Source organism: Oncorhynchus keta, chromosome 2 (genome assembly GCF_023373465.1).
Source record: "Oncorhynchus keta strain PuntledgeMale-10-30-2019 chromosome 2, Oket_V2, whole genome shotgun sequence".
In the NCBI taxonomy this organism is placed as follows: Eukaryota; Metazoa; Chordata; class Actinopteri; order Salmoniformes; family Salmonidae; genus Oncorhynchus; species Oncorhynchus keta.
In genome coordinates, this window is record NC_068422.1 from 67,354,869 (window position 1) to 67,372,570 (window position 17,702).

Sequence of the window (17,702 nt, forward strand, 5' to 3'; positions counted from 1 at the left end):
TTTTGACAGGGCGTCATGCTGAGACCAAGGTCTCTTTCTCAGGTGAGACCTGCAAACACATCAAAAAACATCAATACACATCAAAATACAATATACTTAAGCAAGAAAGCACAAAGGGGGTGTGGTATATGGCCAATATACCACAGCTAAGGGCTGTTCTTATGCACAACACAAAGCAGAGTGCCTGGATACAGCCCGTAACCGTATTTTTTTGGCCACATACCACAAACCCCCGAGGTGCCTTATTGTTATTATAAACTGGTTACCAATGTAATTAGAGCAGTAAAAAGAAATGTTTTGTCATACGTTCTGATATACCAAGGCTTTCAGACAATCAGCATTCTGGGCTTGAACCACCCAGTTCATAAAAATCATTAATAGACATCAAAAAACATTAATATAGAGTACACATATACACATCAATAATACACATCAATAATACACATCAATACACTAAAAGCAAAACAAAATCCTATAAAACAAACACAATCTTCAGTAAAAAGGTCCTCAGTCAGCCTTTTGAATTGGCCTCGAGGCACCAATTCATCCAGCTTTAGAGAGCCTTGGAGATCATTCCACAAGGCAGATGCAGAGAAAATAACATCAGGTTTTTACCTAACTCAGTGTAGATGGAAGGGATCTCCCTGAGGCCGGGTCTGATGTCTCATACGTCTATAAATTAACCATGAAGTAAGGTACGGTGGAAATGTATGCAGTTTCTGATACAGAATGCAGTGATGTGTACTGAACCTATCATCTGAAATAAAAAGTAGTGCGCTATGATAAACTGCGTCCAATGTCTTCAATACAGTGGCAGCTGCATTCATGTAGACAATATCCCCATAGTCTATAACCGGTATGCATGTCGACTGGATCATTTGTTTTCTGCTATTTAATGAAAGACAATCAAGCCACGGACAAACAGTAGCCTGCACTCATAGAATAAAGGTTTCCAAATGGGTTTTTAAGCTGTCCCCATAGGAGAACCCTTTTTCCAGGCCTGGACCTGGTTGGTGGTTCTACCTGGAACCAAAAAGGGTTCTTCAAAGGGTTCTCATATGGGGTCAGCCAAAGAATCCTTTTAGGTTCTAGATAGCACCTTTTTTTCTTAGAGTATAGCTGTGGATAAGTTGAGCGACTTTTTGTGTCTTGCCGTAAGAGCTATTGTCATTAGCCTGGACCTGGTTGGTGGTGTTAATCTGAAGGAGGTTCAAGTCCCCTCTCTTCCTCTCCTCAGAGAAACGTCTCACTGCTGAATTAAGGCCCCGAGGTACCCCTTCAAAATGCTAGCTGCTTGATCATATATTTTCACATCTTGTAAAAAATACAATTTGGAAACAAATATATATATATATATATATATATATATATATATATATATATAATATTGAATACTGAATAGTGTATTGGGGAAATGTATTTATTTATTATAATTTTATGATATCCAACTAGTAGTTACAGTCTTGTCCCATCGCTGCAACTCCCGTACGGACTCGGGAGAGGAGAAGGTCCAGGCACCAATGTATCGGAGGAAACACTGTACAGCTGGCAACCTGAAGTCAGCGTGCATGCAGCCGGGCGCCACAAGGAGTCACTAGAGCGTGATGGGACAAGGACATCCCAGACGGCCAAACCCTCCCCTAATGATGATGATGCTGGGTCAATTGTGCGCCGCCTCATGGGACTCCCAGGCGCGGTCGGCGGGATTGAACCCGGACCTGTAATGATGCCTGTAGCACTGCCATGCAGTACCTTAGACCGCTTGCGCCACTTGGGATGCTGTATTGGGGAAATCTGAATATTCTTTAACACTCTTGTAATTCTTTATCATAGCTATGTAAATGGTTAGAATTTCCAAACATCCCTGAGCCCCCACCTCCCTGGTTATGAAAATAGCCAATTACAAGAGTGAAGCAGGCATGCCGAGAATATGAGTTACACCACTGTAGAAGACACAGATAACATACCTCTGTAGAGTCCAGAAACACTCAAATGTCTAGGAGTCACCCCGCCAGCATCACTTATCCTCCTTCACAGGCTGTCTCACAGTCACTGGCTGCTGGATTAACTTCTGCTTCTGCTGCCATTGACTGCTCTGCTCTCACAGCCCTGAATTCAATTACATCTGGACTACCTCCACAAGACAATGGCACGAAAGTCCTGAATTGAAATGTCATGGCGCACGTAGAGCTCTCCTTTAACAACAGAACATTCAGATCGACATCATAAGTGTAGCCAGTGTTATATGCTCCTTTATTTTCTGTTGACTTGTCGAGAGCTCTGAATGGGGTGGGGGTGTCAGGGTGCCGATGTTCAAGGCTTCAATGAACACTGTGTCTACCTTACTCATATGGAAGGCACGGATGGAGAGAGGGAGTCAGAGTCGAGGGGGAGACAGAAAGGTTTAGAAATTACAATCAAGTGGCTGACATCTCTTTTGGGAAATCAATTATGCATGTTTGATTTGGTAAAGATTTGCATCCAGGAGGAGAGAGTGAGTAGAGAGGTACAGGAGGCTACTGGGGAGAGATATCGACAGAGACATACTCTTTTAAAAAAATGGAAGAACCCTTTTTGGTTCTAGATAGCACCTAAGAGTGCAGAGAGACAGAGAGAGAGTGATAGGAGGGAGAAAGTGAAACAGCGAGTGCACCGTATGACCATATGGAGAGAGAGAGAATGTAGAGAGAGGGTAGAGAGAGATGAGAGAGAGAGAGAGAGAGAGAGAGAGAGGGTAGAGAGTGGGTAGAGAGAGATGAGAGAGTGAGGGAGGGATTGTGCAGTAAAACAGCATCAAGGGCTCTAAATCCCTTTCTCTCATGGGAACCGAGTGTTGGATTGAATTGACTGACACATACGGACAGCAGAGGTTTACGGTTAGAAAGTGGATGCCCTGGAGAACTGATTAGCTTCTCAGTACTGACAATGATTGGATTTGTCTAAGTAGCAGAAGAAGAGGAGCAAGGTTTCTTTTGTTAGTGAACTGATGGCTATGAGGATATAACATCATTTCCTGTCACGCTGGGCGTTATCAGCCACATCACTTCCTCAAGAGAGATCCATCCCCTAGTGGCGAGTGCCCTAGTCCACTATGTCTCCTCCCCTGGAGTCGTCACACTCTTAGCAAAAAGGGTTTCAAATGGGTTCTTTGGCTGTTCCCATAGGAGAACCCTTTCCAAAACTGTTCTACCTGGAACCAAAAATGGTTCTTCAAAGGGTTCTCCAATGGCGACAGCTGAAGAACCCTTTTAGGTTCTAGATAACACCTTTTTCTCTAAGAATGTATGTGCTAGCGATTCACAACACAAACAGGGAATTATCTTCAAAGCCACTGTTTTTTTCACTTGGCTAATGCCCTTTCATGCTGAGGGGAATCAAATTGTGTTGCATTACAAAGCCAATGACAAATGGATGAATTCCGCAGTGACAGTGTTTTATGGGAATAAAGGAGGTTAGAAGACAACTAGAAAACCTAAATCCTTGTCGTCATTGAAACGGAGCAAATGTCTGTGATAAATCTGATGCTTCCCAGTTCCCACAGCGAGATGTCAACAGGGCATAGACAGACAGACAGGTTACAGAGAAAGACAGACAGACAGGTTACAGAGACATACAGACAGGTTACACAGACAGACAGACAGGTTACAGAGAAAGACAGACAGACAGACAGACAGACAGACAGGTTACAGAGAAAGACAGACAGACAGGTTACAGAGACATACAGACAGACAGACAGACAGACAGACAGACAGACAGACAGACAGACAGGTACAAAGAAAGACAGGCAGGTTACAGAGAAAGACAGACAGACAGACAGGTTACAGAGAAAGACAGACAGACAGACAGGTTACAGAGAAGACATACAGACAGGTTATAGAGAAAGACAGACAGATGACAGACAGGTTACAGAGAAAGACAGACAGACAGACAGACAGGTTACAGAGAAAGACAGACAGGTTACTGAGAAAGACAGACAGACAGGTTACCGAGAAAGACAAGACAGACAGGTTACAGAGAAAGACAGACAGGTTACAGAGAAAGACAAGACAGACAGATTACAAAGAAAGACAGACAGGTACAAAGAAAGACAGGCAGGTTACAGAGACATACAGACAGACAGACAGACAGACAGACAGACAGAGAAAGACAGACAGGTACAAAGAAAGACAGACAGACAGGTACAAAGAAAGACAGGCAGGTTACAGAGACATACAGACAGACAGACATACAGACAGACAGACAGACAGACAGACAGACAGACAGACAGACAGACAGACAGAGAAAGACAGACAGGTACAAAGAAAGACAGGCAGGTTACAGAGACATACAGACAGACAGACAGACAGACAGACAGACAGACAGACAGACAGACAGACAGACAGACAGACAGACAGACAGGCAGGCAGACAGACAGACAGGTACAAAGAAAGACAGGCAGGTTACAGAGAAAGACAGACAGACAGACAGGTTACAGAGAAGACATACAGACAGGTTATAGAGAAAGACAGACAGATGACAGACAGGTTACAGAGAAAGACAGACAGACAGACAGACAGGTTACCGAGAAAGACAAGACAGACAGGTTACAGAGAAAGACAGACAGGTTACAGAGAAAGACAGACAGACAGATTACAAAGAAAGACAGACAGGTACAAAGAAAGACAGGCCCGGTTACAGAGAAAGACAGACAGACAGACAGGTTACAGAGAAAGACAGACAGACAGACAGGTTACAGAGAAGACATACAGACAGGTTATAGAGAAAGACAGACAGATGACAGACAGGTTACAGAGAAAGACAGACAGACAGGTTACAGAGAAAGACAGACAGGTTACTGAGAAAGACAGACAGACAGGTTACCGAGAAAGACAAGACAGACAGGTTACAGAGAAAGTCAGACAGGTTACAGAGAAACACAGACAGACAGGTTACAGAGAAACACAGACAGACAGGTTACAGAGAAACACAGACAGACAGACAGACAGACAGGTTACAGAGAAAGACAGACAGACAGACAAATTACAGAGAAAGACAGACAGGTTACAGAGAAAGACAGACAGACAGACAGACAGACAGACAGACAGACAGACAGACAGGTTACAGAGAAAGACAGATAGGTTACCGAGAAAGACAGACAGGTTTCAGAGAAAGACAGACAGGTTACAGAGATAGACAGACAGACAGACAGACAGACAGACAGACAGACAGACAGACAGACAGACAGGTACAAAGAAAGACAGGCAGGTTACAGAGAAAGACAGACAGACAGACAGGTTACAGAGAAAGACAGACAGACAGGTTACAGAGAAGACATACAGACAGGTTATAGAGAAAGACAGACAGATGACAGACAGGTTACAGAGAAAGACAGACAGACAGACAGACAGGTTACAGAGAAAGACAGACAGGTTACTGAGAAAGACAGACAGACAGGTTACCGAGAAAGACAAGACAGACAGGTTACAGAGAAAGACAGACAGGTTACAGAGAAAGACAAGACAGACAGATTACAAAGAAAGACAGACAGGTACAAAGAAAGACAGGCAGGTTACAGAGACATACAGACAGACAGACAGACAGACAGACAGACAGACAGACAGACAGACAGACAGACAGACAGACAGAGAAAGACAGACAGGTACAAAGAAAGACAGACAGACAGGTACAAAGAAAGACAGGCAGGTTACAGAGACATACAGACAGACAGACAGACAGACAGACAGACAGACAGACAGACAGACAGACAGACAGACAGGTTACAGAGACAGACAGACAGACAGAGAAAGACAGACAGGTACAAAGAAAGACAGGCAGGTTACAGAGACATACAGACAGACAGACAGACAGACAGACAGACAGACAGACAGACAGACAGACAGACAGAGAAAGACAGACAGACAGACAGACAGGTTACAGAGACATACAGACAGACAGACAGACAGACAGACAGACAGACAGACAGACAGGTACAAAGAAAGACAGGCAGGTTACAGAGAAAGACAGACAGACAGACAGGTTACAGAGAAGACATACAGACAGGTTATAGAGAAAGACAGACAGATGACAGACAGGTTACAGAGAAAGACAGACAGACAGACAGACAGACAGACAGACAGACAGGCAGACAGGTTACCGAGAAAGACAAGACAGACAGGTTACAGAGAAAGACAGACAGGTTACAGAGAAAGACAGACAGACAGATTACAAAGAAAGACAGACAGGTACAAAGAAAGACAGGCCCGGTTACAGAGAAAGACAGACAGACAGACAGGTTACAGAGAAAGACAGACAGACAGACAGGTTACAGAGAAGACATACAGACAGGTTATAGAGAAAGACAGACAGATGACAGACAGGTTACAGAGAAAGACAGACAGACAGGTTACAGAGAAAGACAGACAGGTTACTGAGAAAGACAGACAGACAGGTTACCGAGAAAGACAAGACAGACAGGTTACAGAGAAAGTCAGACAGGTTACAGAGAAACACAGACAGACAGGTTACAGAGAAACACAGACAGACAGACAGACAGGTTACAGAGAAAGACAGACAGACAGACAAATTACAGAGAAAGACAGACAGGTTACAGAGAAAGACAGACAGACAGACAGACAGACAGACAGACAGACAGACAGACAGACAGACAGGTTACAGAGAAAGACAGATAGGTTACCGAGAAAGACAGACAGGTTTCAGAGAAAGACAGACAGGTTACAGAGATAGACAGACAGACAGACAGACAGACAGACAGGTTACAGAGAAAGACAGACAGACAGGTTACAGAGAAAGACAGACAGAAAGGTTACAAAGAAAGACAAGACAGACAGGTTACAAAGAAAGACAGACAGGCAGGTTACAGAGAAAGACAGACAGGTTACAAAGAAAGACAGACAGGCAGGTTACAGAGAAAGACAGACAGGTTGTAATCTTCAGGAGTACCACAGGAGTACTTTCTCATTGTGTTGGACAGGATTGGACAGGAGGACTTTCTCATTGTGTTGGACAGGAGGACTTTCTCATTGTGTTGGACAGGATTGGACAGGAGGACTTTCTCATTGTGTTGGACAAGATTGGACAGGAGGACTTTCTCATTGTGTTGGACAGGATTGGACAGGAGGACTTTCTCATTGTGTTGGACAGGAGGACTAATTCTCTGAAGAAGAGGAAGATTGTGACATTCTGGTTCATCATCAGATCAGGAAATGTTCAAATTTATACCAAGGGATTTCATTTGAATAGACTTCCTGATAAGAGATAGATTAAAATGCTTAGCTCATGGCAGGGCTTAGAATTCATCTCTCAGATGCCCTGGGAATGAATATCTTCATGTTGTTTCTGCATCTCTTTCTTCTTTTGAAGTCCTATCATTTAGTTTTCCAGATCCACGTTTTTTTCATCGATTTTTCACAGCATTTTATTTATGAATGATGCATTATAAGAGTATAACCAGGATTAAAGGAATATGATCCCCCAGTTCTGACCATGTTGTTTTAAGGTCTTTTATCAGGTGCATTTAGTGTCTATATCTGAGTGTGGTTTGCTCTCAGACTCCACCTTTCACTTTCAGCTACATCATCCTAATTCAGACGCTCGACCCTTGAACTCCTGTGTCTGTTGTAGCGTCGTGTGTGTGGGTGCGCACATCTGTGTGTGTACATGAGTATTTGTTTAGGTGTACATATTATGTGCATGCATGTGTGTGTGTATGTGTGTGTGTGTGCATCCGTATATGTGCCTGTGTGCGTGTGCGTGTGTGTGTGCCTTTGAACGTGATCACGGGATGCAACACGTTAAAAAGCAACCGTGCTCCTGCTCCTCCGCCTGCTACCATTTTGGAGGTGAGTGGTCACGGTCGACCGCTCGGCATCGTCCGCATGCACAGGCTCACACTCGGGCTCCAGACTGTCCTTCATTCTGTAGAGGAGAGGAGGGCGAGGAGATGGAGGAGGAGAAATGTGATTCAGAAGGCAGGCTCGGGAGCCTCTGGCTAGATCCAGACTTGTCTACATCTGAGGATGAGGTGAAAGACAGAAGTGAAAACTGAGCGGAGGTCAGAATTATAGACCTTCCTTATAAAGACATCAGTCAGAAAGGAGAGTGTTGAAAAGCAGAGCAGAGAGGGGATTGAAAAGGCAGATATAGAGAGAGAGACACAGACAGACAGACAGACAGACAGACAGACAGACAGACAGACAGACAGACAGACAGACAGACAGACAGACAGACAGACAGACAGGCAGTCGTTGCTCTTCCATGAAGCGAGAGTGAGCATTACTTCATTAGCTGGCTCCCTCCCCTTTTCTGCCTTGACGTGTGTATGTGTTTTTGTGTGTGTGTGTGCGTCAGCAGTGACAGCAGTGAGCCTGTTGTGCACTGTGCGCTCACGTTGAGTGACCCGCTCCCTCCGACTGGCCAGGCCCTGGTTGCCTCCTTAATGGCACCCTATTCCCTATTTAGTGCACTACCTTTGACCAGGACCAGGGCACTATAGGGAATAGGGTGCCATTTTGTAAGCAGCACTAATGTTTCTCTTCAGGCACTGCTGCGGGCACCTCATCACAGGGGTCTGATTCTCAGGGAGCCAGTCACTACCCACTGTCATTAGTGATGTCTCCCTGGAGGTAACAGGTTTCTCTCTCCTGGAGAGGGGGAGGGAGGGTGAGAGATGGGATGGAGGGAGATAGATAGAGGGAGTGTGTGGTTGAGGTTAGTAGCTGGAGGTAACAGGTTTCTCTCTCTCCTGGAGAGGGGGAGGGAGGGTGAGAGATGGGATGGAAGGAGATAGATAGAGGGAGTGTGTGGTTGAGGTCAGTGGCTGGAGGTAACAGGTTTCTCTCTCCTGGAGAGGGGGAGGGAGGGTGAGAGATGGGATGGAGGGAGATAGATAGAGGGAGTGTGTGGTTGAGGTCAGTGGCTGGAGGTAACAGGTTTCTCTCTCTCCTGGAGAGGGGGAGGGAGGGTGAGAGATGGGATGGAAGGAGATAGATAGAGGGAGTGTGTGGTTGAGGTCAGTGGCTGGAGGTAACAGGTTTCTCTCTCCTGGAGAGGGGGAGGGAGGGTGAGAGATGGGATGGAGGGAGATAGATAGAGGGAGTGTGTGGTTGAGGTCAGTGGCTGGAGGTAACAGGTTTCTCTCTCTCCTGGAGAGGGGGAGGGAGGGTGAGAGATGGGATGGAGGGAGATAGATAGAGGGAGTGTGTGGTTGAGGTCAGTGGCTGGAGGTAACAGGTTTCTCTCTCTCCTGGAGAGGGGGAGGGAGGGTGAGAGGTGGGATGGAGGGAGATAGATAGAGGGAGTGTGTGGTTGAGGTCAGTGGCTGGAGGTAACAGGTTTCTCTCTCCTGGAGAGGGCGAGGGAGGGTGAGAGATGGGATGGAGGGAGATAGATAGAGGGAGTGTGTGGTTGAGGTCAGTGGCTGGAGGTAACAGGTTTCTCTCTCTCCTGGAGAGGGGGAGGGAGGGTGAGAGGTGGGATGGAGGGAGATAGATAGAGGGAGTGTGTGGTTGAGGTCAGTGGCTGGAGGTAACAGGTTTCTCTCCGGGAGACAGTTGTAAGGAGAGAGGGAGTGTGTGGTTATTATGAGGTCTGTGGCCACCGAGTGCCGTATGTTAGTGTGTATTATTTTTGCACAGCCTCTCCTCTCTGATTTGTAATTAATTCCGACACGGGGCTGACGCAGGGCTATCTATGTTTTAGGAGAACATCTCAGAGGATGAAATGGCTGTCCACTCTGACTGTACATTCAGCTTGGGGAAAGAGACACGTAAGGTTAACCCCCCCCCCCCTCCCCCATCTGTTGTAACAGTATTATGCCTGTATGAAGCATATCTGGGTTGATCAAAGTGTAACCTAGGCTTAACAGTAGAATATAGTGACTTTCCATTCAGACAGGGTTTAGTGTAGTGAAGGTCTGTGATGCTCCTCTACCTGCTGCTGTTTCTTATTTCTGTGTGCTTTGATCTCTCTCCTGGTGCAAGTGAATCGGCCCAGAGAGATCTCATCCTCCTCACACACACGTCCTCACTGTAAAACCAGCCCCCTCTCCTCCTCTTTTTGGGGTTTGAATCATGCGATAGTAGATATTAGCTCAGGTGCCACAGTGATTTTGTTGTTACCAATTGTAACACCTTACATAGATACATAGGCACACACAGGGAGGGAAAAACACACGAATGTGTGTACAACACACACACACACACCATCAGCCAGCATCTTGTATTGAAGTTTTTGTAATTCATGTCATTGCTCTGTTGTTCCATTGTTTGAACTGCTCTCTCTCTCTCTCTCTCTCTCTCTCTCTCTCCGGTTCTCTCTTCCTCTGTTTGCAGACAGTGGTTTTGGAGGCGTGTTCTGAATGCTGTCTCTCTCTCCGGTACTCTCTTCCTCTGTTTGCAGACAGTGGTTCTGGAGGCGTGCTCTGAATGCTGTCTCTCTCTCCGGTTCTCTCTTCCTCTGTTTGCAGACAGTGGTTCTGGAGGCGTGCTCTGAATGCTGTCTCTCTCTCTCCGGTTCTCTCTTCCTCTGTTTGCAGACAGTGGTTCTGGAGGCGTGCTCTGAATGCTGTCTCTCTCTCTCCGGTTCTCTCTTCCTCTGTTTGCAGACAGTGGTTCTGGAGGCGTGCTCTGAATGCTGTCTCTCTCTCCGGTTCTCTCTTCCTCTGTTTGCAGACAGTGGTTCTGGAGGCGTGCTCTGAATGCTGTCTCTCTCTCCGGTTCTCTCTTCCTCTGTTTGCAGACAGTGGTTCTGGAGGCGTGCTCTGAATGCTGTCTCTCTCTCTCCGGTTCTCTCTTCCTCTGTTTGCAGACAGTGGTTCTGGAGGCGTGCTCTGAATGCTGTCTCTCTCTCTCCGGTTCTCTCTTCCTCTGTTTGCAGACAGTGGTTCTGGAGGCGTGCTCTGAATGCTGTCTCTCTCTCCGGTTCTCTCTTCCTCTGTTTGCAGACAGTGGTTCTGGAGGCGTGCTCTGAATGCTCTCTCTCTCTCCGGTTCTCTCTTCCTCTGTTTGCAGACAGTGGTTCTGGAGGCGTGCTCTGAATGCTGTCTCTCTCTCCGGTTCCCTCTTCCTCTGTTTGCAGACAGTGGTTCTGGAGGCGTGCTCTGAATGCTGTCTCTCTCTCCGGTTCTCTCTTCCTCTGTTTGCAGACAGTGGTTCTGGAGGCGTGTTCTGAATGCTGTCTCTCTCTCCGGTTCTCTCTTCCTCTGTTTGCAGACAGTGGTTCTGGAGGCGTGCTCTGAATGCTGTCTCTCTCTCCGGTTCTCTCTTCCTCTGTTTGCAGACAGTGGTTCTGGAGGCGTGCTCTGAATGCTGTCTCTCTCTCCGGTACTCTCTTCCTCTGTTTGCAGACAGTGGTTCTGGAGGCGTGCTCTGAATGCTGTCTCTCTCTCCGGTACTCTCTTCCTCTGTTTGCAGACAGTGGTTCTGGAGGCGTGCTCTGAATACCGTCTCATCCCAGCTCCCTCAGTGGATTCTTTCATTCAAACAATCTCATGTTAAGAAACTTTCTTTCTTTCTTTCTCTCTCTCTTTCTTTTCCTTCCACCCGCCACCTTTTCTTCCCCCCTCTGCTCTGTTCATCCACCTCAGAAGTCGATGCACTGAGAAAGGAAACCGGAACGAAGCCAGTGTCTGTAACTAAATGGAGCTCCCCCAATGTCTTTCTGTGTGTGGTCTGAATGACACTCACCTTATCTGTGTGTCCATAGTAACTCTGCTAATTACCCAACTGTGATTACTCCCACTGCCCGCGCCACATCTCGTGCCACACATAGACCTGTGTCGCCTCTATACCCCCGGGCATAGGGGGTATCACCGATTAACAAGGTCTCAACTGTCTCTGCTGAGTTGGCTTATGACCCTGTGGTGTTTGGTGGTCCACATGTGATTGTTCTGTGTGTGTGCGTACGTGCGTGCGTAGGAGGTTCCTATGTGATTTCCCCCTTCAACCTTCTCCCTTTTCTCATCAATGGATTCTGCTTGCAATCAGATACAGTACACTACTTAGGGAAATGTGTTCCCAATCAGTGCCTCTCCCCATCGTTCTCTCTCTCTCTCTCTCTCTCTCTCTCTCTCTCTCTCTCTCTCTCTCTCTCTCTCTCTCTCTCTCTCTCTCTCTCTGTCTCTCTCTCTCTCTCTCTCTCTCTCTCTCTCTCTCTCTCTCTCTCTCTCTCTCTCTCTGTCTCTCTCTCTCTCTCTCTCTCTCTCTCTCTCTCTGTCTCTCTCTCTCTCTCTCTCTCTCTCTCTCTCTCTCTCTCTCTCTCTCTCTCTCTCTCTCTCTCTCTCTCTCTCTCTCTCTCTCTCTCTCTCTCTCTCTCTCTATCCACTTATTCCTCCTCTGTGCTGCCAGCCAGTGCATATTCAGAATGGAAATATACCGTAGTATAAACATCTGCTATTTTCGGCTTTTCTTTTGTGTGGGGCAAAATGTACAAGCAGTCTTGTGTGCTGTGTGTATATCTGATGTGTTGTGTGGAGGGCTTGACCTCTAAGCCTTTAGTAACCTGTAGGGTATGACTCAGTCACAGTGCTGTGGGGGCGGTGACCTTGGACTGACTTTATTGTGTTTCATCTCTGTCTCTCTCCCTGGCCTGCAGTACAAACAGGTGGAGCAGTACATGTCCTTCCACAAGCTGCCGGCTGATATGAGGCAGAGGATCCATGACTACTACGAGCATCGCTACCAAGGCAAGATGTTTGACGAGGAGAGCATCCTGGGAGAACTCAACGAGCCACTCAGAGAGGTGGGAGAGGGCTGGGGGCTGTGTGTGTGTGGGTGTAAAAATAGAATATGTATTATTCGCAAAGGGAAATTGTTGTGTGGGTCGTGACTTTTGAAGTGCCATAACTGATGATAATCACTCTTTCAACTTTGGGATGGATTATTCTCTGAGCACTTTCTGTCTCTCTGAGGGGCTGTAAACTAAAGCATCCATCTTCCTCTGTGTGTGCGTGTGCGTGTTCCTGTTTGCAGGAAATCATTAACTTTAACTGTCGAAAGCTGGTGGCTTCCATGCCACTGTTTGCCAACGCGGACCCCAACTTTGTGACCTCCATGCTGACCAAGCTGCGCTTCGAGGTGTTCCAGCCCGGAGACTACATCATCAGAGAGGGCACCATCGGCAAGAAGATGTACTTCATCCAGCACGGAGTGGTCAGCGTTCTCACCAAGGGCAACAAGGAAACCAAGCTCTTAGACGGATCCTACTTCGGGGGTAAGATAAAGAGTGTACCAGGGCAGAAGAAAGGTCACACACACACATTGTGCTGCAGAGCTTAAACCCTCTTCAGCTTTAATATTCATAATGGTGGCCTGGAAAAAGACAGCACAAATTAGCTTCTTAAGAGGTCAGCCTAGGTCTGCTTTCAGGCACACTGCACAACTGCATGAGTGTAAATGTAATTTCTGCTCTGTTCTTGTCTCTCACGAGCTGGCCCTGATAACAGGGTTGTCTAAAGCACTACTCATTATTCTGCCTGTCATTCTGCAGGGTATGATGCCTGCTGATTGTACATGTTTTATGTGAGGCTGTTTACTCTTCCAATGATCAATATGAGCTGTATTTGAATTACTAAATGACAAGGAAGAACATAGTTGACATATACAGGGGTTGGAGACTAAATTAGTTTCATTCTGAACAGAACCATTATTTTCTTTTGTTCAGTTCCACTGTTTCAACCAGAACAATAATGGAGGAACTTTTATAATGTCCTTTGAGCTCGCTGGCTAACAAGCCTGTGTGTGCAGAATGGCACAAGAATTAAAAACACGTCTTACATTTTTGTAGTTAATAAATCCTATGCGATAACTAGGCCTATAGTATCCTTAACTACTAGCATTGAAAAAGTCAGTGGTGTAAAGTACTGAGGTAAAAATAATTTTAGGTTCTACTTAAGTAGTTTTTTTGTTGGTATCTGTACTTTACTCTTTATATTTTTGACAACTTTTACTTTTATTTCACTACATTCCGAAAGAAAATGATGTACTTTTTACTCCATACACCCAAAAGTACTTGTTACATTTTGAATGCTTAGCAGGACAGGAAAATGGTCCAATTCACCAACTTATAAAGAGATCATCCCTGGACATCATTTACTGGAGTCTATTAAAGTATCTTTACTTTTACTCAAGTATGACAAATCGGGCACTTTTTCCACCACTGGAAAAAGTGAATCCATTCTTCTCTAGCTAAAGAAATGGGCGGCAAGTAGCATAGCGGTTAAGAGCGTTGTGTAACTAACCAGTAACTAAAATGTTGCTGGTCAGATTCCCCGAGCCAACTAGGTGAAAAATCTGTCAAAGTGTCCTTGAACAAGGCACTTAACCCTAATTGCTCCTGAATGACTAAACTGAATGAGTAAACTGTCAACTGTAAAACTGTGATAAATATCTCTCCCTATCTTCTGAATCCCTCTTGTAACATCAGTACAGTACTATGGTTCTGAGGGGGGAGGGGCCGCTAGCACACATACTGGCAAAGATTTTCAGCTTGCAGGCAGACACTCAAATACGTTTCTGAGTTACAGAGTGAGGGATTTGCATAGGAACTTTGTAGATGTTTTTTCATAGAAATGCCTGGATGACAAAATACCACTATTAACCAGTTCCAACCCCTGATATACAGTGTACGGTTTATGATAAAATACCACTATTAACCAGTTCCAACCCCTGATATACAGTGTACGGTTTATGATAAAATACCACTATTAACCAGTTCCAACCCCTGATATACAGTGTACGGTTTATGATAAAATACCACTATTAACCAGTTCCAACCCCTGATATACAGTGTACGGTTTATGATAAAATACCACTATTAACCAGTTCCAACCCCTGATATACAGTGTACGGTTTATGACAAAATACTTGTCAAAAGGTAAATAAAGCTAAGATGCTTTCAGGCTTTTCAGTCCTGCATTTCCAAGGTATTATAGAAAAATCACGTGCTAGTTGTTCTTTCCCCCAACAGGGTCAGACAGCTCTTCTCATGGTGTCAGGGAGTGTATGACACGTGTATGACTTAGCTCTAGCCAGTCCTCTTACCAAATACCAATTCATTTGGACAGTGACAGTGACACTGTATCATTGACAAGACACTGTTTAAGTAATGAGAAACCGCAGTGAAGCATTTAACAGCACATGACCTGCCTGCTGAAGTTTAATTACGTCGCTCCCTGCTCTGGACTGTCTCCGTGCCCTCTCCCTGGGGGGCGCCGCAAATAATAGAGAGATGGGAAGCAATCTATCTCTGCCTGTGTGTGTGTGGTGTGTATGTGTGTGTGTGTGTGTGTGTGTGTGTGTGTGTGTGTGTGTGTGTGTGTGTGTGTGTGTGTGTGTGTGTGTGTGTGTGTGTGTGTGTGTGTGTGTGTGTGTGTGTGTGTGTGTGTGCCAGGATGAATCAACATTTCAGCCTGCCTGGTGTGTCTCCCTGTGTGAGGGAGGAGTGAAGCATCATCTTTCTTTGTTCTTGTTTTCCCTCTATATAAACATTTATTTTGACTTGTGCCTGAATTGCATGGATCAACACGAAGCACCACTGCCACTGCAAATGCACCGTTTTTGGAACCGAACTGGTTGCCTCGCATTAAATATTTAAGCCCTGGATCTGCAATTATTTCTCCCAAACGCGTTAGATGCGCTGGGCTTTGCAGGTTTTGACTCCATTATCCGGCAGCTATTCCTAGCATCCAGGACCAGACTGGCTGCTCCAGGGGGAGGCAAGGCCAACCAACCCAAGCCTAACATGCAGCCATAGGGAGTTTGTTACCAAACATGAGTTAGTCATTCATGAAATGAATTGATGTAAGAGGAACACCAGGGATATGTCACTTCTCCCTCTCTCTCTCCCTCTCTCTCTCTCTCTCTCTCCCTCTCTCTCTCTCTCTCTCTCCCTCTCGCTCCTTCTCCCTCCCTCTCTCTCCCTCTCTCTCCCTCTCTCAGCCCTACCAAACAGGAATGAGAGAAAGTGAGCATTTGAGGGGGTGGACACTGTGTTTTCTGTATTGATGACTATACTGTAGATGTATGTGTGTAAGCTCATTAATGTCCTGTACAGTACATGCTTGTCATCAGTAACAGTATGCATTAATATATGCTCAGTAGTCTGCTCCTGTTAACTAACTGTAGGATCAGCTTTCTCTGGAGAGCCTAATATGGGGATTGCGTGTGGCATGTTGTGGATTCGAGTACTGGGCAGAAATATAGCAATCCAGGGGAGGTGGACATATAATGTGACTGTATTCAAGCCAAAGGACACATGGAGCATAGCCAGGCCCAGTCACTGGTCTCTCCTCTGGGCTCACACACACACCACCCCGCCACTGTGGGGCTGCATTCAGACTCTCCTATCTGGACAGCATCTAGAAGACCCCCTCCCTCCCCAGACTGGGTGTGTTACTGTGTTAGTATAGGTCAACCTTGTGTAATTACTGTGTGGCTGGTTGAACTGCAGCTCTCCTGGATAGTGCAGTTACATCAGTAGAGTGACCCGTGGCTGGAGAAGTCCATCAGACCCTGGTGCTTATCAAGAGGCAACTTTGATCACTTTTCCTTCAAGTGAGCTGTGGCGGGGTTGAGGGAGGGGACGGGGGGCGGGGGCGGTGGAGGAGGAAAGAATCAACTGTACCGACTGAAATCTCTCGTGGTATCTTGTGCCTGGACTGAGCTCAGGCTAGTCCTCTCTGAGCCAACTCCTCTTAATCTCCAGGCTGCAAAGAAGAGCTTTCTGGTACCCAGGCTTCTGCTCTGAGCCCTGTCTCTGCCTATGTCTCTATTCCTGTCTCAGTCCGTGTCTCTTCCCCTGTCCTTGTCTCAGTCCCTGTCTCTTGTCCCTGTCTCAGTCCGTGTCTCTTGTCTCTGTCCCTGTCTCTGTCCCTTGTCTCTGTCCCTGTCTTAGTCCGTGTCTCTGTCCCTGTCCTTGTCTCAGTCCCTGTCTCTTGTCCCTGTCTCAGTCTGTGTCTCTGTCCCTGTCCTTGTCTCAGTCCGTGTCTCTGTCCCTGTCTCAAGTCTGTGTCTCTGTCCCTGTCCTTGTCTCAGTCCCTGTCTCAGTCCGTGTCTCTGTCCCTGTCCTTGTCTCAGTCCCTGTCTCAGTCCGTGTCTCTGTCCCTGTCCTTGTCTCAGTCTGTGTCTCTGTCCCTGTCCTTGTCTCAGTCCCTGTCTCAGTCCGTGTCTCTGTCCCTGTCCTTGTCTCAGTCTGTGTCTCTGTCCCTGTCCTTGTCTCAGTCCCTGTCGCAGTCCGTGTCTCTGTCCCTGTCCTTGTCTCAGTCTGTGTCTCTGTCCCTGTCCTTGTCCCTGTCTCAGTCCGTGTCTCTGTCCCTGTCCTTGTCTCTGTCCCTGTCTCAGTCTGTGTCTCTTGTCCCTGTCTCAGTCCGTGTCTCTCGTCTCTGTCCCTGTCTCAGTTCGTGTCTCTGTCCCTGTCTCTGTCCCTGTCTCAGTTCGTGTCTCTGTCTCTGTCCTTGTCTCAGTCCCTGTCTCTGTGGAGAAGCAGATTGTAGATCGGCCAAATGGCTGCCCTGACTGAGTGAGTCATTGAAGAGGGTTGGCAGTGGAGTCGCAGGTAATCCTCTCGCCCCCTTAACCCGTTTTAACACAGCCTCACCACTCCTGCTAGAGAAGGTGGAACGAGGAAGGGAAAAGTGTCAGGGACTGCGTGAATCTATTCTGTAAGACTGTATTATAGTCACTGAGCTACACGGTTAACATTTGTATTAA

General features: G+C 46.5%; 1 protein-coding gene across 1 annotated transcript in view; it reads left to right on the plus strand.

Moving 5' to 3' along the window:
- LOC118362343 (potassium/sodium hyperpolarization-activated cyclic nucleotide-gated channel 1-like) overlaps positions 1-17,702 on the plus strand; it is an 88,676-nt gene that overhangs the window by 59,740 nt on the left and 11,234 nt on the right. Inside the window, exons 5-6 of the mRNA XM_052481105.1 lie at positions 12,589-12,735; positions 12,966-13,206. Of these exons, the coding sequence (XP_052337065.1) occupies positions 12,589-12,735; positions 12,966-13,206 (388 nt within the window). The remainder of the gene's footprint in view (positions 1-12,588; positions 12,736-12,965; positions 13,207-17,702) is intronic.